The 23,219-nt window shown below is 54.4% G+C and overlaps 1 protein-coding gene across 18 annotated transcripts in view; it reads left to right on the top strand.

The window, feature by feature from the left end:
• Window positions 1–14,594, top strand: part of RPH3AL (rabphilin 3A like (without C2 domains)) — a 142,589-nt gene extending 127,995 nt beyond the window's left edge. For all 18 annotated transcript variants that reach the window (XM_044744521.2, XM_070482647.1, XM_070482644.1 and 15 more), the window contains 3 exons: window positions 9,575–9,688; window positions 11,391–11,537; window positions 13,424–14,594. In XM_044744521.2, coding sequence (XP_044600456.1) covers window positions 9,575–9,688; window positions 11,391–11,537; window positions 13,424–13,455 — 293 coding nt within the window. In that variant the 3' untranslated portion in view covers window positions 13,456–14,594. The remainder of the gene's footprint in view (window positions 1–9,574; window positions 9,689–11,390; window positions 11,538–13,423) is intronic.
• Window positions 14,595–23,219: the final 8,625 nt, after the last annotated feature.

The raw sequence follows: 23,219 nt of genomic DNA, 5'->3' as shown, positions 1-23,219 counted from the left end.
TGTTTGCATCCAGAAAATAAACAAACAAAAAAGTCACTGTCAGACAGTCCCGTGTGTGGCTCCCACCGCCCACTTCAGGGGCTGAATGCCATCCATCCCACCGGAGGCGGGAGAAGGGGGAAGGGGTGGTGCTGAGGTGCCTGAGCCTGCTGTGGGCCCCACTGGGGCAAACAGGGACCGTCAGGCTGTCCTAGGTCTTCTGTAGCCACCATTCTTCCAGGCTGCCCTGAGGGCCTGGGTGCCATTTGCCTATTGGTCCATGCAGGCGAACGGGCCGGCCTGGGTGCTACAGCGGGCTGCCATAGGGGGCAAAGGTCACATGATCCCCTGACAGCCTGGGGTGGGGGTACGACTGTTGTGCCATTTTATGGAAGAGGAAACCAAGGCATGGAGAGGTCAAGTGACTTGCATTGTAATCTCGGCATGGACAGAAAGAGAGATCCCCATGGCGTTCAGGAAACTCTGCCCTCTCCCGAAATCTCAGGGAACCAGAGGCCTGGCCACGTCTCGCGTGGTTGTTTTGAAAGAGAAGACCATGCATACTAATTTGCCTTGACCTTCAGAGACCTTGGGGAAGCCAAACACCAGCCCAGTGCCAGACGGGGGAGTGGAGGGGCCACCCCGAGCAGGAGCCCGGAGCTCTGAGCTGTGCGCCCCACCTGTGCCCCCTGCAGCCCTCCTGCCAGCCTGGGCGTCCTCACGGCCTTGGGGCTTGGTTTCCGGAGAGGAGAAGGCCCTCATTAGCCACACCAGGGAGGTCAGGGGCATGGCTGTCGCTTCTGATTTGCCCAGACTGAGTGACAGCCTGAGCTGACTGGATGAGGCCTCAGCTGCCAGGTGAGGTCTGGGGGCCCCTTGCCCCCATCTGAGCTGAAAGAGGAGAGCAGGGCCCAGCCCCCGCGCCAGCCCCTGGCTTCAGTCCAGCCGTGTGCCGAGCTCCGGCCTGTGCGGTAGGGCACTCCCTCTCCAGCCGCTCCTGTCTGGCGTGTGAACTACAGCTTCATTCCACCCGCTCTAGCTTCCTCAGCCTTTGGGGACCTGAGGCAAGTGAATACATCCGGCCCGTCTGACTCCAGTAAAGCCCCAGGAGCTAACAGTGCTGGCTCCCCTCCGCCCAGCGGCTCTCTCCCCGGGCCTCCTGTCCATCACAGGGGAAAGGCCGACCTCACAGATGGAGCTCGGCCGACTTCCCACCGCTGGTCCAGGAGCAGGAGTAGGTGCTGGGAGAGTCTGTGTCCAGTGAGTTCCATATAGGAGGGAGGATCCGGGCTTCCCCTGCCTCAGTTGCCCCTGGGGTCCACATGGGGTCCTGACACAGCGGCAGCCCATCCCCACACCCAAGCTCTAAGCACAGACCCCATGGGCCTGGGCAGGGGCTGAGAGTCCAGCCCAAGTGAGGGGACTGGAGGGTCAAACCCAGAAGCCAGAAGGTGGGACCCTGAGGGAATGTGACAGAGAGGCCCAGGGAAAGAGAGACAGATGGAGACCCAGAGACAGATGGACAGAGATGCGGAGAGACGAGGCTGGAGAGTAAGAGAAAACTACAAAAACAGGAAGAGGAACCACGAGACAAACCCAGCAGGACTCAGAACACACAGAGGCACACAGGAGAGGGCAAGAGGGACAAGAGCAGCAAAGGCAGGGGGCGATTTTTTGAAAACATCAGCCGGACAGGCACAGAGACAGACAGAAGGAAGGAGCGAGACAGAGAGCTGAGGCCGAGGAGCGCAGGGAGGAGTAGGCAGGAGGTCCGCACTTGCTCTGCTTCATCTCTGCACAGAAGCAATAATCTCCCAGAGAAAAGTAGTGCCCAGTGCATCCAAGCCAGACCAGCCCCTTGTGCCCTAAGGGCCTGAGCTGGAGCCTTCCTCTTAAGCCAGCAGGGTGGTCCTGGCCCCAGAGAAGCCCACCACCTGGCCTTTGCCTTTCCTGTTCTCTGTCAGGGATGCCAGGCGCACCCTGGCCCCAGCATTTCTATCTATAAATCAGGCCCATCTTTAAATTCCACCTCTTCCAGGAAGCCCTCCCTGACTTCCCCTCTCCCTGAATGCTCTCCCCTCCCCTTCAGAGTATCATGTTCTCTCTGCGGGGAGCTGCTCTTGTTTTCCATCCATCCATCCGTCTCGTCTCCCGTTCTATCTGCAGCTCTTCCCGCAAGGGCAGGACCACAGGATTTCAATGCTGGCGACCACATCACTATCGATTTAAGGGCTCATCTTCATTATCCGGTGCCTCCTGTCTGTCTGTGAGCCCCAAGGAGGAAGTTAATTAAAATCAATGGTGAATGAATAATCAAGCACAGGAAACTCTCCACTCCCCAACTCTCGATTCCCAGTCTGGTCCGTCCGGTCCCTGCTGTTGTCCCTGGTGGTGGCCTGGGAGGGGGACCAAGGAAGGAGTGCTCCCTGGGCACCACATCCTCACCACCCATGCGCCACACCCTTGCCCCACCCTTGAAGGTGGTCGGGGCCTCTCCCACCTCACCGATGACGAAATGAGGGTCTGAGGGAGGCGGACTCAGCCTCTCTGCCCTCCTGGGCCCATTCCTATGAGGACAGGCTGCCCCCACCTTGTGGCCTCCTTCCTGCCTGTCCAGGCGCTGGCTCTCTGGGGTCCTAGAAGGGGTTTCCAAAACAAAGGGAAAACCTGTTCCTCCGGCCTGGCCTCGGATTTGGAAGACAGCAGACTCTGTGTGAACAGTGTGCTCCCCCCGGGGCCCACTCGTCCCGTGTCCATGGCAACCAGCCTCCGACAGCCCCTCCCCCATTAGTCTGTCCCTGGCTCAGGCTGAGGCCACCAGCAGCCTGGCTCGTCCCACTTGAGTGTCCTCAGAGGGGAGGCTGTGAGGAGGTGTCTGCTTGGCATGTCCGCCCTTCTGGGGATGGCGCTGGCTCGCCACCACCTTGCTGACCACCATCCTGTCCTGCTGTCTCCGTAGAGTGCTGTGTCCTCTCCTGGGGAGGATTTTTCAGAAACCAGTCAACAAGTATTTACTGAGTGCCTGCTTGGCCCACGGCCCAGTGCTGGGGGCTGAGAGAAGGAGCCAGACGCAGCTTAAGATGTGGCCCCGCCCGCGAGTGGTTCCTGGTACCGCTGGAGAAGTCAAGGCAGCCGTTCGCAGAAAAAGAAATGCAATGCCAGATGGGGTCTGTGAGCAGCCTGAAGAGCTGCCCCAGCTGTGGTGGGGAGAGCCAGGGAGGGCCGGTCTCCATCCTTCCTTCCCTGGGGCTGGACAGACTTTCCGACAGAGGCAGGATTTGGACGGGTTCCTGGAGGATGAATTGGAATCTAATTTTTAAAAATATTTATAGGCTTGTATGGCTTTTTTAAGCCTGTAATGCCTTTTGTCCTGCTTGATCTTATTTTACTGGTAGTTATGATTGTCTCCATTTTGCAGATGAGAAGATTGAGGCTCAGAGAGGTGAAGGTATTTGTCCAAGGCAGAGCCAGAACTCTCCTTGATGGGGGGTGAACTAGAAGTCTTTCTCCCCCACACGGCAGCCCCTGCCTCTGGCGGGAAAAGGGCCAGAGAGAAACCCAGACAGCGCATGCCAGGGAGACCAGGAGGACCGGGCCTGCCTGGAGGGGAGGACTTCTGAGGGAGCAGAGCCCTTAGGGTGAGGCCAGACCAGGGGTGCCCTGCATTCTGGCTGAGGAGGAAAGGGCGGAGATTCCAGCAGTAGACAGGCCCAGGTTCAAATCCCAGCTCGGCCTCTGACGGCATCCAGTGCCCTCAACATCCTCTGAAGCACAACATGGGAACCTAAGCTCCCCTGGAAGAGGCGAGTCCACCCCTGGGAGGTTGGCCTGAGCCCCAAACATGGTGGCTTCAGAGGCCAGCCCTGCACCAGCTATGTGGGCCATGAGTTCAGGATGCCCCCCTCCAACAAAATAGCCCCCATTTATTAAGCACCTACGATGTGCCAGACACTGCCTGTGTTACCTCTGTTCATGCTCACAACAACCCATGAAGAGACCCATCATTCCCCCATTTCATAGGAGGGCCCACTGAGCACAGAGAGGTGAAGAAACTGGCCCAAAGTCACACAGCTGGGAAGTGGCAGAGCCAGGGCACCAGCTATCTAACTCAGAGCTGGTCCCTTTTCGCCACCCCACACCTTCCCTCTGCTGCCACCACACGGGAGCCCAGACTTGGGAGGCATCTCACTGGGATTTCAGGCTGCAGGCCTGGCCCTGCTGGCAGGTGGGGCAGCCTTCCCCTGCCCCAGTGGGGACAGCTCTATGACTCTCCTCTGCAGCCGTGCCAGCCTGGTGGGCTGGGTAAGGCTAATTGGGGATGTCTGTGCATTCCCTGGGGCCTTATCATCTTTCCTTTATGTTGAAAAAATTTTTTTGTGTTTTTAGTATGCAAAATTTTCCACCATCTGCTTTGCCTTGGCAGAATGTTTGCTGAAAATATCCCTCTTCCTCTCTAATTCCCATACGTTCTGGGGGCTTTGGGGGCCTCCACGCGGAGCAGCGGCAGCTCACAGGTGTCTCCCAGGCTCCTAGGCTGTCAGCCGTCCCTGTGGCAGGTAGGCGGATGTTGTGTGGCCCAGAAGTCACATCTCCCACCTCTCAACCAGAGAGGGGCATCGGGGTCTCTCCACTGATGGAGCAAAGGTGACCTGAAGTTGAGTCCTAGGATTCAGACCTAGAGCAGCTATCCAGGTTGGCTTCATTTTGTGTGTGATGAAGCCCTGAGAGGTGCCCAGGGTCACACAAAGAGAGGCAGTGGCAGAAGCAAGTCCCCAAATCCCACTGCAGTGCTGTGAGGTCAAGTGGGCATCCTAGCTGCCCCCTGGACCGTCCCAAGCAAGGTATCGCCACAGGACAGCAGCTGCTACACATGTGCTTTGAGACAGTCCAGAAAGACTTTCCAAAGGGAAGGCGTCCCCCCACCTTCATATACCAAAACTCTGAGTTTCCATGGTGACAGTCAAATTGCGAATCCATCCAAGAGTGAGCCAGGGAAAAAAAAAAGAAAAGCTGGCCTATCCCCAGAGAAGTGAGCATGGTGGCACTGGGGCTGTCTGCTGCTAAGGATGAGAGCTGAGCAGAGCGGGGCAGCCCTTCTGGGGCATGATGGGAAAATCTAAGGGATGCCAGGTCCCCAAGAAGTGGTCCAGGGGCTGAAGCCATTGTGGAGGGGGGGCCGTCCCGCCTCCCTGCCTCTTGGCAGAGCCGGGTGAATCCACTGGTGATGCCACTGTCTTGAGGAGGATACCGTGACCGTCTTCTCCCTGGTGTTTTCCCGTCTTCAATCTGAAAAATCAGGCGTGGGCAGAATACAAGCACTCATCACCGAGCCATCCCAGACTCAGCCTTTGGGGAATTAGGGGGAAAAAAATCAGCCTTCAGACACACAGTGTTTTGTTGAGGATGGAAGAGCAAGGGCCAAAAGATTTATGAGCCTAAAAGCTTTGTTAATAGACCTGGAAGATTTCCAGTGGCAGCCGCTGTGCGGGGAGAAAGGTGGGAACGGCAAGCGAATGGCAAATTGGCCAAGGTTTGGGTTTTACGGTGACATTTGGAGGAGGAGGAAGAAGAAAGACGTCTTCCTTTCCTGCTGGAGGAAGAGTTGTGTACACGGCGTTTGCCTTGGGCTGTGTCCAGGGACATTCTCAGCAGTGTCTTCTCCGTGTGTTTCTTTCCCACTGACAGTAGGTGCCAAGGCCGGGCGTGGACACTGCTGACTTCCTTTGGTTTGTTTCTTTCAAGTGGGGTTTATTAGAGTGGATTAGAAATGGGACTGGGTTTGCACCACAAAGCCCACTAAGCTGAGGCCTGGCTTCAGCTCGAAATCCCAGACACAATGAGCAAAGATGCCTGAGCCAAGGGAGACACATCTGAAAGGAACGAGTCTCGTTGGCTGGCTGGTTCTCTGCCCTGTGACGCCTGTGTGAGCTCAGTGTCATCTGGGGCTGTTCCCTTCCACTGCTCTGGCCCTTTGGGGGTCTGTAAAAGGAGACAAAGGACAAGCCAACTGACTGTAACTTGGGGAGGTTCTATTTTTCCTAAACCTTGTGCAGCGTAGGCGCCACATGGGAACCAAGCAATATGGCACCCAAACCCCACCTCCAGGGTTGATGCTTTGGACAAGACATATCCCTCACAACAAAAACTGCTCTCCCAATGTAGCACGGCACAGTCTTGTGATTTAAGTCCACTCCCAACCCAACGCTGTGACCCCACATGACAGATGACATAACAGGGAGGAGAGTGAGGAAATGGGATAAATGAGCTTGCCACCATAACCCAAGTCCTGGGACATCCTTTCTCATCATCTCCTTTTGAGCACTTGGTATTTTGTGTCCTTTGACCTGCCCATTATCACCGAAGGATCCAGATTATTTCAACATCTTGGACTCCCATGTTGCCCTGCCCCAGAATTACAAAGATCCTGCATACAAGCATGGGAGAGATGGAACATGCCAAGTCGGGAAGGATGAATAGATCACCCATAAGCATCTCTGACAGAGAGATGGGGGAACCAATGTGGGGATCAGTCACCACACTCTCCTCAGGGGTTTCTCACTGCTTAGGCTGCTGGACCCCCACCCCATCCCTACTGCTGGGATTTGGGGAGGGCAGAGTCCTTCCTGATTCCTTTGCAGCTGCCCCCAGGGAGACATGGGGAGCTGCTTGCTGCATCCTGCCCACCTCCCACTTCCTTTGTCCGGGGACCCACGGGGTTGGTGTTTAGTCAGTCAGCGAGTGAGTCAAAAATACGTAAATGCTTATAAAACTAATGCCCGTGAGGTCCACTTGGTGGATTCATGATCAAAGAAACCCAGGCCAGGACCTGCAAAGCAATTGCAAAGTCAGTCGGGCCTTTACTTGCATTTCTCAAACAGCGTGAAGGGGACAAACGGACCACAGCCCCTCCCTGTCCCCATCTCCTCTTGATTCTATGTCACAGAAGCGCAAAAAGCCAACACAGAACTCTTCCTTGAGAGCAGAGGAGGGAAAGAAAGCAGAAAAAGGCAAAATCCTTGAGCAGACAGGAAGGAAAAGCGGGGAACTGTCACGTTAGCACCACTCTCGCCTCACCCACGTGGCTCAGGCTCTGCGGGAGGGGAACCACCCAGCCTCATTAAGGATGCGATTTGGCCCCTGCCCCCGAGGAGCCTCACAGTCTGCTGGGGAAGCAGACACAAATGCCGAAAGCAGAAAGCGCTTGATGCAGTTGTAACAAATGCACAGGGTGGTCGGCCAGCCAGGCGCAGGTGATGGGGGTGGGGGGGTGCTCCCTGGAGAAGGTGGTACCCAAAAGGAGGCAGGAGGGGAGTGATGGGCAGGCCATTCTGGGCAGAAGGAAGCCAGTCACTGCGGGAGGTGCTGAGCGTCAGTTTGGCAAGAGCTGCAAGCCGTGTGGGGCTCAAGGAGCCTGGGGGAGGAGAGCAGGTTGTGTGGGATGAGGTTGGAGAAGCAGACAGAGGGCAGGAGCTTGGGCTTGATCCTGAGTTGCGGGGGAGCCTTTAAAGAGGGGTCCTCCAGGATTTGTGTGTTAGCTGGAGCATCCCCGGCTGTGCAGAGGGAGGACTGGCTGTGCAGAGGGAGGTGTCTGCAGGTGGGGATCAGGAGGAGCTTGTCACAGGAGTCCACGCTGGAGGCGATGAGGCCTTGGGCTAAGCAAGAGCAGCGACTGTGGTGAGGAGGCCACTGATTCAAGAACCATTTAGGAAGTGAAACTGGCACGATGTGGGGATGAGAAAGAAGGAAGAGCCAGTTAGTCACCAGCGCTTCTCAAAGCACCTACTGTGTGCCGGCCACTCTGCTTATAAGGAAGCACAGGGAGAGAATCTTAGAGCTGAAATGGTGAGCCAGCTCCAACCCCTCTGGCTGCTTGGTTCTGTGACCTGTGACTCCCTTAGCCAAAAGATGACATTGAAAGGCTGAAGAAGGCATGAAGGCTTTCCGGCAGGTTCTAGATCTGGGTGGAAGCTACATGGCATAGGTCCCACCATTTCCCCTCCTATACTCACAGTGGGTTTCTCTAACCCGCCAGGCTCTTCCTCCTGCTGAGCGGTCTCAGGATTCTCCCCTGCCCACTGCTCCAGAAGGGGCCTGGCGGGTCAGAGGAAACCTACTAGCCACCCTTGGTAGAGACCGATTCCGTTTCCAATCTCATCTCCCCCCAGACAGGGCCCTACGATCGAGGGTTCTTGGGCAGATTGACTGAGCTAATGCTCACCAGACACCGAGCACAGTGCCCAGCAGAAAGCGCTCACCCCTCGTAACCCCCTCCGTCACCAGCATTTTCCACTCCCTGGGCAGAACACACTGGCCTGCCCCATCTGTCCGCTTGGTTGGTCACTTGTGGGAGCTGGCGATGACCTGTGATCCCAAACCTTTCTGTGCAGTGATCCTTATTCTTGTAATTACATCATTTAATTCAATGTTATGTAAATTATTGAAAAGAGATGAAAAGACACGGAGTTGTTTCATTAAAACCAAGGCTTTGGGATGTCTTGATAGCAGCCACTTGCTTAAAAAAGCTGTTGAATTAGGTGTGGGCAGGACAACTGTAAAAAACAGGAGAAAAATGGAAAAAAAGAAGATTCTGCACTCATCTGGCTTTGCCAGTGTCTTGAAGCTCTGCTCCAATTGAAAGACGCAGAATCTGGGAACCACAGACAAGGCGATATGGATGCAGTTTAGATGTGAAAGACCGTGTGGGCCCAGTGCAAAGAAGCACCTGAGCCCTCCAGGAAAGGACTGGCGAGTGGATGTGCATTTCCGTGCTTACAATTAAAACAGAATGTTTAACGTATGGATATATCCCGTATTATGACTCCCACTGTTGATTAACCAGCCAAACATGGTCCCATTCAGTCCAGAAAAAAGGATTTCTACCACAGTGGGCGCTCCCTGTGAGGCCCCCCTCTCCTGGGATTCCAGCCTCCTCAGCCTGGCTCCCTTCTTCATTCATGAGACCCCACTGCGAGTTACTGGATGAACTGGGATGAGAGCCTGGGCCTGCTGGCTCCCAGTTCAGTTCTTCCAGTGGAAGCAGAGTGAGGAACACAGGCTGTGGAGCTAGCCTGCGGGGGTTAGAAACTGGACTCCTCCACAGACCACCCTGGCAGATGCCTCAGTTTCCTCACCTGTAAAATGGGGATAATGCTCTTTCCTATCTTCCATGTATAAAGTGCCTGGGGCGTGCCATCAGCATCGGCCAGGCCTGGAATTGTCATCATTGCAGGGCCTTGCACCTTGAAGCGTTGCCAGGCAGAAGCCTCAGCGCACTTGTGCCTGCACCAAAGGGATTAATCAGCTTCTCCCACAGCAAGAGGGCTCTGATTCTGCTGCAGGGAAGGGGGACGTGTGGAGACGGCTGGCCGGGGGTGAGCCCTCCCTGCTGGAGCTGGTCGTGCTGAGCCTGAGTCCTGGCTTCCTCACACCAGGACTCACCTCTTTGATGGGCAGGAAGGAGTACCCTCCCTCCCCGGGCCGTTGTTTCCCAAGCCGCAAACACAAGGGCCGGCTGAGGTCCTTCCCTGGCCCCCTCTACACGTGTCTGCTGGTGGTGGCTCTAGGGGTGACCTCCTGTGTTGTCTGTCTTTTCCAGTGGTTTCCAGTGACAGTGACAGCGACTCCGATCTCAGCTCCTCGAGCCTGGATGACGGACTCCCGCCCACTGGAGTCAGAGACTCAAGAGGTGACAAAGCCTGGGGAGAGTCAGGTAAGTGTGGGAAGTATGCTGCTTGTTCCCCAAGCCCCAGGTGCAGAGTGGTGTGACCACACCTGGGCAGCTGTTCCCACACTGGTGTCTACAGAGTTGTTCTAGACCAGAGAGGAGAGTGGGCTGGGGGTGGGGACGATAAGGAGTTCAAGTCTTAGCACCGCTGAAGAGCAGGCGGAAAGGAGGCCCAGGTGTATCTGCAGGGGGATGGAGGGCAGGTCCAACCGGCCTCCCCGCACCGCTGCCTGCACACCTGGGGTCGTCCCCAAGCTCACTGCGAGCATCCCAGAGGAGATGTTGCCTCGTGAATGATGAGAGCTGTGAAAATCAGGTAGAGAGCTCCCCGGGCTAGCTCAGCTCTGCCTGGAAACTGCAGCGGGGCCCCGAACACGCACCATGACCTCTTGGGCCTCTGGTTCCTTCTATTTAGCACAAACGGGATGAAGCAGGTGGTCTCCAAAGTGCCGTCTGAATTTAACGTCTCCGAGCTCTCCTCTGTGGCCCTGACTATGAAAGAGAATTAACCGGGGCCTTGAGGCTAGTGCAGAGATGGCCTGGGGGACACATTCTCCTTTCCTTTACCCAGATGAAGACACGTCCCAGAAAAAGGACCAGCTTCACTCAGTTCCTCCAGAGGTTAGAACTGAGATATCTGAAGGACGTTTCAGAGAGGCTGATTTTAGTGTGTAAGAAAGCTTTATAATAACTGCCCCAAACTGGAATGAAATGCCTCAGGGTGCTGTCCTGGGACCAAGGCTGAGTGATCTCCTGCCTGAGCTCACCTGGAAGGAATTCCTGCTGGGGATGGCACTTGGGGCTAGATCAGAGATGGCACATGCCTGGCACACATACTTCCATTCCCACTCCTGTGCCTGTGGCAGACATTACTAGTTGATCATGATACTCTTTCCCGCAGAGCCTGATGTGGCCTCAGAATCCTCCTCTGCAGTTTTCCCAGTGGTCAGTATCAATACGTGGAGGTGACACAAGACATGAAAACTCGCCCTGGACCTGATGGTTTCTTGGGCCCCTCAGGCCAAAGATTCTGTCTTAGAAAAGTGTAAAGGAAACTCGCCTGCCAGCCTTGGTTTCCAGGGCAGGTCTTACACTCCCCTCCTTCCCCACCACCATAGCTGTGGTCCCCTCCCTTCACGTCAACTCTCACCTGTGACCAAGTGGGTCCAGGAGATGGGAGAGGATGGCGTGCAGTATCACAGGCCCCACCTCTGCTCTCCTGGCCAGGCAAGGACTAACGACCACATTTAAGTGAGGATTCTTTAGTTGTAAAAGGCAGCAGTTAAGAACCCCATTGGGTTAACTGAAATATACACCCATCCCCCCACACACACCCTCGTTCTGTGAAGGCAGGGAAAGCTCTTCACTGCCAATTTTCACATCAGTGCCTTTACTCATTCTTTAAGTGAAACGACTTAAGGGCCCATTCAGTTCCCTCTATACGTCTTGGACCCATCAGCAGTGGCCGGGAGTGGGGTCCTGCTAGAACACGGCAACCCTGTGGGGGCGGGGGTGGCAGTTCCCCTGGTGAGGGGCTCTGGGCAGACAGTCCCGTAGGCACCCGTCACAGATCCCAAAGCAAAGATTTTAGGTGAGCTCCTTGTCGGGCTGCAATCTTCCCTCTCTGGTCAAGGTCTAAAGGGCGCCCAGCACTGAGCCATTCTCGCCCACACATGGTCTCTTGCAGGTGGCAGGGTGGAGTCACCCAAGATGGGGCTCAGCCGCCCCCCAAGCCACCTCTCGGGGAGCCAGAGCAGCCTGGCCAGCGAGACTGGGATGGGCTCTGCAGACCTGCAGGGGGGCACCCCTCCCTGGCCGGACCCGAAGGGCGCCGGTGAGTACCACACCACCCCTTCTAACCAGCTGCCTCCTCTCCTTCTCTGCTCCCCCTCCCCCACAGCCCTCCTCTCTCACTCAGTCCTCCAGAACTGGAGAGTAGTAGACGAGATTTTCAATTCTCTGTGTTTACTGAGCGCTGTGCCAGCCACTGGGGGAACAGGTGAGCCAGACCCACCCCTGCCGACAGTGAACAGAGAGAGGAACCCAAAATAATATGGTACCATCCCTAACCCATTCTCAGTAACTAACAGTGGTTGTTACCATCCTTGGTTTTATAAAACACGTAATCTTTCAAAGCATTTCCCCGTCTCCGTAACAGTCACAGTAACTCCTGTTTTGAGAGCACCTACTATGTGCCAGGCAATCCAGGCCTCACCAAGCCCCGTTGTTGCACCCAGCCTGGGCTGGGTGCAGTGGGGGACAGTCCTTGACCTCCAGAAACCCGCCATGTAGCTGAGGAAGCCGAATCAACTCACCCAAAACAGCCCAGACAGGGCAGGCCCACATGGAGAATTCCAGGAGCTGGCGGCCTGGACCCCCAGCCTGCCCTTGCACCTCCAGGGTCAACTTTCATTCTGTTGGAGGCGTATGCAAGAGGCCTGTTGTCCCCATTTGATAGGCGTGGAAACCAAGGGCAGGAATCCAGCTGCCCACCCCGCCCCGTGCCTGCCGTCCCAGCCTGACCATCCTGAGCTCATCATGCGATGGAGGTGGGCAGGGGGACGTCTCCTCACACTCGAGCCAGAGAAAGTTGTGCAAGCGCAGGTTCGCACCCTAGTCTCCTTCAGGAAAGACCTGATCCCTGTGTGGCCTGGCCGGAGAATCCACGGGCGTGCACTGCGCACGTGTGGATCAGTGCAGCAGCTGGTCCCCCAGCGGCACGGGGCTAGCGGCTCTCTGTAGGACCCTGAGACCGCTGGCAGCTGCCCACCAGGAAATCTCGTTGGAGCAAGAAATCTCATGGGAGCAATCGCCCACTCCTCATCCTCCCTACTATCCCCTCCACTCCACCCCACCTCCTCCCCCTCCCCCTGTCGTGATGGTTCCAGAGAAGCTTCCGGGCGGGGCATGTAAGAGGCAGCAGGTGGGCAGGTCCCAGGGAGCGCGAGGTCTCTCCCCTCCCTCCAGCCTCCTCCACAGAGGATAGTTTGGGCTCAAGCAGGCCCTAGTTCTAGCCCCAACCCTGCCACCCATAGCCATGTGAACCTGGACAAACCATCAGGTTGAACCATATAACGTTGCATTTTTATAGATCAAAAATAGTCAAATATTGGCAATTCACTATGATTCAACCTATTATTTCTCTGCACCAAGTTGCATTATCGCTGAAGTGAGGACCACATCGTGTCCTTCACGGGGTTGCAGGGAGAGTAAAATGCCGCAGCCATGTGGAGGTCCTGCCCTAAGTAGGTCTTCAGGAAATGTCCAGTAATAGATGGGGAAGGCCGTGTGGCCCAGTGCATAGAAAGGGTTCCAGGGCTTAAGAAACAACTTGAAAAGGATCAGCCTGGAGGCAAGTTTTATATTCCCATGCCCATCTGCTCCTTCTGGCATCCTAAGATCACCTGTGTTGATTGCCCCGGGTTTCGATGGGCACAGTGAAGCACAGGGAGTGCACGACTTGCCTGTGGTGACGCAGCTAAGCGGAGCAGAGCCGGGCCCAGGGCACAGGTGCCCTGCCCAGAGCGCCAGCCCCAGCCGTCAGGGCAGCCCCCTGGTTAGTTTCAGACAAGAAGCTGCCTCAGGTGCGGGGCTGTTGCAGCAAGGAGCTCTCCTTCCCTGCTGTCACCTCCATCTCATTCCCCAAGGTCAAGCTGTCACCGGGGAGGAACTCTGCCTCTGCTAACCCTATAAGTGGCTTTTTTTTCCTCTCCCCCAAAGGCAAAAGGCACACCTGGACAAGGCCCCTCTGATGGTGTGGGCTCCGACGGTCCCCTCTGCCTGCTGTGGGCGGAGGCTTGTTTGGTGCCTGGAGCAGACTTTCCAGTGGAAGAGTTTGAGAGAGAGAGAAAGCCAGAGCCAGGTCCTTCCCGGCTCCTTCCTGACTCGCCCTCAGCCGGCCAGCCCTGTGGGACATGACCTCTGACTCAACAAACCAGTGTTTGGGGGGCTGAGTCTGCCTCCCCCACCCAGTGCCTTTCTGCACCCCTTCTCTCCTGGGTGCCCTCCTCTCCCCACCCCTAGCTGTTCCACTCAGCCGTGACCTTAATTTATTGTCCTTTCCCCTGCCCCCACTCCCAGGCTACCCCGTTTTCATTTTAAGTTTGCACGTGTCTGGCGTTTGACTGGTAGGGAAGACCCATCTTGTGGGGCTTTCTCATATGCACTGCAGTTTCAGAGGGGGCCAGGTGGGGTCTCTCCATATTTGTGTTAATGGAAGAAGAACTCCGACCCTGAGCATTTACCCTTCAGAGCTGGACTTGGCCCCTGGAGTTGAGCGGTGGAGCCCAGAGCAAGGGGATGAGAGATCTGCCTGCCTTTTCCCTCTCCCTGCCTCTCTGGGCCGTGGGAGCAGCGTCCCCACTTCACTCGGGGCCGGCCCAGGGGCTGCTGTAGAAGCCTGGCTCTTTGTTAGGTTTCTTGGGATCCCTCCCTTGGCCTCCCCAGGTTTTGCTCAGCTGGTGGAGCTGGGAAGGGTTCTGGGGAATACTGTGAATTCCCTCCTTAAAGAGCAGCCTTCAGCTGAGTCCCCAGCCAGGATGTGGCCCCCCCAAGCCATTAATTCACTTTTCTTCAGGAGGTTTGGTTTGGCATGAAAAGTGTATAATTCAGAGTGCAGCCAAATGCTTCTGGAAAACCCTTTCCTGAAGAGAAAGAGAGAGTGTGTGTGTGTGCATGTGTGTGTTGGTGTCCACACCCTCCCGTCCTTCTTGCCCCTCCTTCCACGCCTCCCCGTACCCCGTCCTCGAAGGGCCTTCTTCTCTGCAGGCTCCCAGGCCCCCACCGTCAGCATTTTTGCCCTTGCCACTGGCAGACGGTAAAGACACTCACTGTTTCCCTGTGGCAAGTTATGCTTCAGAATAAAAACAATAAAGATTAGAATTTGCATTGAGCCAGTGTGTTGATCAAAAGACCACAATCGCCTGTTTCTGAGATGCATCAGTAGGGAAATGGATGGATGAAAATACGGTGCATTGATTTCCTGAAACATGTCCTAGGCCACAGTAAAAGGAATGAGCTGGATCTATGTGTGTTCAAAGAGTTCCCCCACCTAATGTTGAATGGAAAACACAGTGTCATCTATATAAAGAAATTTCAAGTATACATACAATCAAAATGAGTTATGCACACTTATATGGACAAATGTAGAAATGTTTTTGAAATGGACAAGGACTTCTGGTTAAATATGGTGCACTGAACACATTCGTATTTCCTCTGCCCTCCAAACCCGCACTAAAATGGCATAAACCGGAAAGACAGAAAGCATAGGAGAGGAGGTGGCAGCAGATGAGAGAGGTCTGAAAACTCTGGAAGATGGGAGAATATAACTTGTTTAGTGCCAGCTTCCGCCACTCCCCAAAGTGTCTACAAGGGAGAAAGCCAACCCAGAACACACCGCCCCTCTGCTCTGCGGAATCCTCCAAGGGCTCAGAACTTGGAGGGACCACATATCCCTCAGGTGGGAGTTCAGGATGGGTGTGGAACTAGTATTGGCTGGAAGGAGTGGTTAGAGCCCCGAGTCCCCTCTCCCAGCTCACATGGCCCATGACTGCCCTTCCTTGACCCTGGAGGAACGCAGGTTTTACAGCTGGCCAAGGTTGAACTAGAAAGATTCTGGATGAGGGACCCCGAGCCCAGAGAAAGACTGGGGTAAAACAATGGTTAATGGGGAGACCCTCAGCCCCCAACCCTGCTAACAGCCAGGCCTGTTCCCCATCCTCCCACCTTACTGAGTTTCTTCTGGGAAACTGACCAAAGAGAAAAGATGGACAGGTCCTGACGTTGGGGATTCCCCAGTCTGCCCAGTCACCACTGTGAGATCCCCCAGTCCACAAGTCCTGTCCACGTGTACAGAGCTTCCTCTTAGCTTTGGTGTGTCTCACTCATAGTGAGAACAGCCAAGGGCGCCAACATTTCACCAAAACCAACAACCTAAAATGCAGAGACCCCGATACACAGAAGAAAGGAGTCAGAGAGCAGCCTTCTGAAGAGATTGTACCCATGAATCAGGACAAGAATGTAATGTTTTAAAAAGAAGTGTTAAAACTCTGGAAAATTAAAAATATAATAGAACATTTCCTACATTGAAGGAAACGAGCTTCCATAGAGGGAGAACCCACCGAGTACCGGGCCAGTGACAAACCCACAGCGTGTGGACCACGGATGCCACTGTGAGCAGCCACGTGGCAAGGCCTGTAGATGAAGATGCGCGTGGCCAGCAGCCGCAGTGTAATACCGGTCCCCTGAGGTCTTGATTCTCTCTCACTAGGTCTGGGCCGGGGGCTGAGCGTGTGCGTCTCAGGGGCTCCCAGGTGATACCGCTGCTGCTGGCTGGGGGACCACACTTCAAGCAGCGCTGGTCTAGAGCAGTGGTTGGCGCCACTGGCTGCTCATTGGAATCCCCTGGGGAGCTTTACAAGCATTCACACCGGACTCACCCCCAGAGAGTCTGGTTTAATCAATTTTGGGCACAGCCTTGACATCAAGGTTTGGTAAAGCTCCCCAGGTGACTCCAGTGTGCTGCCAGAGCTGAGAACCATTTCCCTACAGAAACCTTTCTACGTGGGCTCCAGGGGACACACACAGAATGCTTAGAGCAGTACCTTTTGATTAGCTAAAAATTGGAAACAACCCAAATACCATCGACAAAAGAATAGCTACAAAAATCATGATATATTCCAACAATGGAATATTGTGCAATGATGAAAATGGGCGACCACACTCAACATAGATAGATCTCACAAACAACGCTGAGCAAAGAGACAGATGGCAGAAAAATACACTATGATACCATCTATTTGGAGATTTTAAAACATGCAAAAATGATACATATTAACATATATTTTATGCAGTGAAAGAATAAAGAAAAGTGTATAGAGGATAAACAACAGATTCACGATATCTCTTGGGAAGAAGAGACATGCGGTTAAGAAGGGGTTTCAACTTTATTGGTAATGTTTAAACCAATAGATAGATGGATCTGTAATATTTATATTTTATTATTGTATTATTTTTATATGTCTGAAATCTTCCAAAATAAAAAAATTTAAGGAAGCAAGACTTCTTAGCATGAAATTTCAGGTCACCAGTATAAAAATACTAAAGAAAAAAAATCCTAAAACCTTCCAAAGAGAAAAAAAACAGGTCACATATCAAGGATCAGAGATTAAAATGACATTGAAATTCTCAAAGCAGATTTTGAAGCAGAACACAGGGTCTTCTGAATTCTGACAGGAACTGATTTCTAGTCTAGGTTTATATCCAGCCAAATTTCAATGATGGTAGAAGGAAGGTATTTTCAGATGTGAATTTTATTTAAATTTACCTCCCATGCATTCTTTCTCAGGCAACTACTAGAGGATGTGCCCCAACCAAACAAGGGAGAAAACCAGAAGGGGGATACCAGGGACACAGGAAACTGGACATCTGACACAGGAGAGGAGCAAAGAGAATCCCCAGGATGATGGGGTGGCTGTGTGAGGCCAAGGCCAGCCCAGATTAGAGCGTGAGGACGGAGGAGATATTCAAGAATATACAGGGATAAGCATATGTGTGTTGGGGAGATTGTATATGGTATCATGATGTTTTATAATATATCATGATATATAATATAGTTTGTAATGACATATAAAATTGAGAAATCAAGAAATAGAATCGGCGTGAGATTCAGATCCAAGGTAAACCCCAGCAGAAGCGGCTAAGAGTTCTAAGGGTTGCCTAGAGAGGGACTTGGTTGGGGGCAGGGCATTGCTGCCTATGTTGTAAACTTCGTGGCACAGTTGCCCTTTTTAAACTCTATGCTAGGTTACATTTCTAACAATGGGATTTTTAAAATGGGAAAGTACGTATCAAACCCAGGATAAACCCATGGGGTGGAGGTGAGTGCCCTGAGGCTATAGTAGGCGAGCGAGGCAGGGAGGCCCTGAGGACCCAGCTGGCAGAGGAAATACAGCCCCAGAGGTCCCTATATCCAAATATCGGCTGTGAGGGGCTATTGCCTGCGCCTTCTGGCTCTAAGTGACAGAAGCCCCTTAGACTCCCAGACCTGATGTGGCGCGAGCTCCCACGCTCAGCCCCGCCAGAATCCCCTGCCTGGGCAGACCCAGTCCAGGAGAAGGACCTGGTCCCTGCAGTGCCCAGGGCTAATTCCACATGTGTTTCCTAGAGAAGTGTCACAGGGCTGCCGGGTTCTGAAGCAGTTTCATCCCGGGGTTATCCCGGAAGCCCTCAGCTTTCGGGGGCGAGATGGAATGCAGGTCCCCCATGGGGGTCTGAGAGTTGCCTCTGGAGTTGAGTTCTTTGTGGGCTGGTCTGGGAACCGAGAAATCCTTTCTTTACAAACTTGCTTTCTGTGTCTCAAGCAACCAACTTACAAGTTAAGTTTTGGAGCTGAGCCTTTCATGGGGACGTCAGGGGAGAGTGGTGTTCTGTGTCATCTGTAAAATTCAGGGAGCGCAGAAATGACTTGGTTTGTCCCAAATACCAGCTAACCTAAGGAGCCCCTAAAAGAGGCAGCAGGTGGAAGGCTCATGAACTTGGACACCTGGGTTCAAATTCCTGCTCCACTACTTAGTACCTGAAATTACGTGTACTACTCTGTGCCTCAGTTTCCTCATCTGTAAAATGAGGGTAATACTTCCTTCACAGGATGATGGTGGAAATTAAAAACCTGAAAGCGCCTGTAAAACTCCTCCCATGGCTCTTAGTTATGACTCGCACAAAATTCAGTCGGGGCGCCTGCCTCCGAGTTGTTGGGTGACGTCAGAAGGTGAGTGCAGTGGTGCGTGGCGCCTGGGGCGAGGTCAATGTTCACACTCTTCCCTCGGGGTAGTGATGGTGCTCATTCGCAGTCAGTCATCCATCTGCTGTTTACTGGGCAGCTGCCGGGTGCCAAGTGCACTGTTAGAGGCTGAGGTTCAGCAGTGGACAAAGCAGTGGTGGCCCCTGCCCTCCTGCACCATCAGATCACCCAGTGGGCTTGTTAGGTCCAGATCACTGGACCCCACCCCAGAGCTTTTGGCTCAAAGTTCTGGAATGGGGCTGAGAATGTGCATTTTTAAGTTTCCAAGTGATGCTGATGTTCCTGGTTGGGACACCAGACTTTTGAGAACCACTGATCTGGTAGAACCAGTTTACCTGCATTTCCTTGGGTTGACACCTCTAGACCGACCCACGTAGGGGAACAGTGGCCAGGTGATGAGGACCAGGCTGGCAGAAAAAACACGGCCTCCCACAGGCTGTGGGACAAGTCCTGCTGCTGAGTCCCACCCCTGGACAGAAGTGCTGCCCCCAGCTGTTGCTCAGCCCTGGAGCAAAGAGCACCCACGGTGGATTCACCTCCAATGGACCCAGCAAGTGAGGACCATTTCCACTCACAAAGCAGGGGCTGGCATCTTTCCCTAATGAGAATCTGCCTGCTTTCCAGCATCACATCTCAAGGTTCCCAGAAGCCTGCAGCCTCCATTCCGCCTGTTCCTGCCTCTCCCCTGAACTGTCTGCAGCGTGTGCCGTGTTCTGCCTCAGTGCAGGCTGCAGCAGGCTGTGGAGAGGGGAGCCACTGGGTTCAGGAGGAGGCCCATCAAGGACTCCAGGCGGCGCCCCTGCCACCCCTGCCTCCTCACACTGCTTTGTCTGCAGACAACAAACCAAGCCTCGATTCCACTGAGCCAGGACTGGGGACAGAGGAAGCATTTGGCTGCATAATATCCGTCAAGGCCACCATTTGTTGAATCAGGCGCCTGCCCCGAGCCTTAGGGATCCTCGCCCACCTATGAAGCAGATGCTTCTATCATTCCCATTTTACAGAAGAGGAAACTGAGGCCCAGAGAGGTCAAGACAGCCTGTATTTTAATGCAGGGAGCACGTATTTGAAGACCGTGCTCTTGAGGCTGCAGGGCAGGGCAGGGGTGAGAACAAGTCAGGATTCTGAGAGGAGGGAGAGTCAGGCACAGGCAGAAGGGTAGCCAGGCTGTGTCAGCAGCGCAGATGGAAACTTCTAGATAAATAGGGTAAAGTCAGCCCCTTGTCTCATTGGGATATTTTCCCACTGCTGATGTAACAACTAAGAATAAAGTTCAGTCACTGCACAGAGATTTTTGTCCCCATGTTGGACACTGTCATGCTCCTGTGGCCCAGTGTGGCTAAGACCCCCAGGTGCTCTCGTGAATCTTCTCTCATTGGGACACCCGGGGTGGGTTCAGGGAAGCGGCTTTCTTTTCCGGCCGCGTGTGGACAGATGTGGGGTGGTTTTGGGTTAGAGGGTTTCCAGGAGCTCCCATCAGTCAAGCAGCCTCTCTGGGCCTTCGGAGCCCGGCTGTCTCTGGACGGACCTGCGGTTCCTGTGGGAGCCGCACCTGAACAGGGCGCCTGAGCTCCAGGAGGGGGGCTGCAGTTCCACAGCCCCCAGCACACCTCACCACCCCCCACAACCGTCTCGTCTTCTCACGCCGCCTGCCTCTCTTTCCTTTACAAAAAATTTTTTGATAGTAGAATGTACATAACATAAATTTACCATTTTAACCATTTTTAAGTACAGTTCAGTGATGTTAAGGACCGTCACATGCTACCATCACCACCATCCATCTCCGGAACTTCTTCATTATCCCAAACAGAAAAACTGTGCCTATTTAATAAAATCTCCCCATTGGCCCCTCCCCTCAGCCCCTGGCACCCACCATTCTACTTTCTGTCTCTATGAATTTGAACTCCAGGAGCCTCATACAAAGGGAAAGATGCAGCATTTGTCCTTTTGTGTCTGGCTTATTGCACTTAGCACAATGATTTCAAGATCCATCCATGTTGTGGCGTGTGTCAGAATTTAGTTCCTTTTTATGCATGAATAACATTCCATTGTGTGTATATATCACATGTGTTTATCCATTCATCTGTTGATGGACATTTGGGGCATTTCCACCTCTTGGCTCTTATGAATAATGCTGCTGTGAACATGGGTACACACGGATCTGTTTGAGTCCCTGCCTTCACTTCTCCTGGGTATACACCTAGGAGTGGACTTGCTGGATTACCTGTATGGTAGCGCTATGTTTAACTTTTTGGTGAACCACCATTCTCTTTCCCCCAGCAGCTGCCCCGTTTTGCAATCCCACCAGCAGTGCATGAGGGTCTGCCTCCCCTTTTAAAGCGGGATGCTGTCCTCCTGCGTCTCTTTGCCCACTGGGCTCCTGGAATGGGGAACAGAAGCCACCCAGGGACCTGAGCTGCTCCCTCGATGGCTGGAATCCCACTGGCCTCGGTGGTGGCCTCAGGGGCACACACATGACCTGTGCAGTCACACAGGGCCCCAAGCTCAGCTGAATGCTCTGCTGTCACTCTCTCGAAATTCTTAATAATTTTGAACAAGGGGCCCCGCATTTTCTATTTGCACTGGGCCCTGCAGATTATGTAGCTGGTCCCGACTGGCCTGGCTGTTCTTTCTGGGCACAGACTCTAAATATGGCCAGATCCACAGGCAAGGCCGGACAAAGAGAGTCCTCAAACTCTACTGAGGGACAGCCTGGGCTGCGGGCCAGAGCCCCTGACCGGGCATCTGGGCACTCGAGTCCTCATTCTGGCCCTGCCACCAGCCCTCTGCACTTGTCACCCCCCATCTATGAGATGGGGGAACTGAACTAAATAGAAAGTTTTCTGATCGTGTTCCCCAGAGCTCCCTGGGGTGGGGGTGGTGGCATGGGAAGTCCTGGGGGCACGTTGGGACCCATCCTCACGCCTACTGCCAACATAGGGGCTCCCCTTTGACCCATTCTCTCCACTGGGATCCACGGCAGGAAGGAGGCCGAGGCTGGCTGGAAACCGGACCTGTCTCGATCCTCCACCCCAGGCTGCCCTACCCCTGCCCTCTGCATCTGAGGAGAGAGAAGAAGCCTCTAGCATAAGGCGACCAGGGGTGGGCCCAGCTGTGGGAGAGGGGCCCCAGGGACCAGCCAGAAATGCACTGGAAGGAGCCCTTGCCAGGGGAGATGGACGCCACACACACATGCACACACCATGCACACAGGCACAGAAAGATTCAACTGTTTACAAAATGTGTGTGACCAGTCAGTTCAAATTGCTCATCCAAAGTGCCAGCAAAGGCTCTTCTGCCCAGGGGAGGGATGAGACCAAAGGAAAACCTGGCACTGGCCTGGCCCAGACTGTATGGGGAGAAGGACCATTCCGGGCAGACATTGGCAGAGCCCCTGGCAAGGCTGTCCCCTGCAGAGAAGAGCCTCGATGCTCCAGTGTCCTCATCCCTGTCCCTTCTGCAGCTGGCACGAGGCTCTGCAGACGCCAGGCTCTGAGCTGCACGCATCCAGCCCCACCCCCCAGGCTGCCTTGTGCAGAAAGCCAAGGAGAGCACGGTGCCCCATCATACCGTGGAGAGGAAGAGGGGGAGGAGGCGGGCAGGCGGGAGGGGACAGGGCCCCAGGAGACCCGACAAGCTGCCCCGCGTCTTAACTGAGACAGGCTGAGCTCCAAGCCCTTTGATGCAGACCTCAGGATGTCTGCCGCTTCTTCAGTGCCAATTACTGGAGAAATAATTCAGCGTGCTCACCCCCTGCCTCTCAGCAGACACTCTTTGGGGACATTTTAAGTCTGACTGTACCTGCTGAGCAGCTGACAAGTGAAGCCTCTCCCTCCCTCCCTCATTCCGACTGCCATCTCCTCCACCCTCTGCCCAGGCTCTTTAACGGGGAAAAGGGAGGCTAAAGCTAGGTGTTGTCCTCCCTGCCCCCAACGCAAGGGCCTGCTCAGATCAGTGCCCGACGCTCGCTGCCCAGGCTCTGCTTCTAGAGGAGGGGTGGCTGAGCCGGTTCCCTAGAGTCCATCTCCCCCACCGGCTCCTTAAAGACAGTCATTCACTTTGAGTCCCTGGTTAGCTGTCAAGAAACAGCGCTGGATTGATAGATGGATAGATGGGTGAGTGGGTGGACAGGACAGATGGACGGAGGGAAGAAGGGATGAAGGGATGGAGAGATGAATAGACTGATGGAGCGTTGGGCTGGTGGATGGAGAGATGGGTGGATGGATAGGATATGTGGACCAGTGTATTGAAGACATCTGGAAGGATGGACAGAAGGATGGACTGCTGTCCTAAGGAAGGATGGGTGGATGGGCAGATGGAAACAGTCTCAAGTCCAGGGCCCATCTTCTCTCCATCCCTAGGGAAGGGGCAGCGGATCAGGAGCCTACACTTCCCACAATCTGTGGGGTCCCCTGCTTGGGGCTCACTCCATTCAAAGCAGCTGACAGGCTCCCTGGGAAGAGCCAATGTTGAAGTCAGATATGGCTGCTGAGGACCTGGTCTTTGGGCCTCAGTTAATACCCAACCTGGGCACCAGGCCAGGCCTCCAGGCCCCACAGCAGCTGCTGCCTATGAGGAGGGGGTGACAGGTCTGGCCTTCCTGCCCTCTGGCTGCCCACCCCGCCCGGCTCACCCTCCAGGCTGGGCCACTGCCGAGGGGCTGCGGAAGGTGTGAGAGCCCATGTCAGGGTCCGAGCTCCCTGTGCCCCACAGCCT

The sequence above is a fragment of the Equus asinus genome, chromosome 13 (genome assembly GCF_041296235.1).
Source record: "Equus asinus isolate D_3611 breed Donkey chromosome 13, EquAss-T2T_v2, whole genome shotgun sequence".
NCBI lineage: Eukaryota > Metazoa > Chordata > Mammalia > Perissodactyla > Equidae > Equus > Equus asinus.
This window is presented reverse-complemented; position numbering and strand designations above follow the sequence as displayed.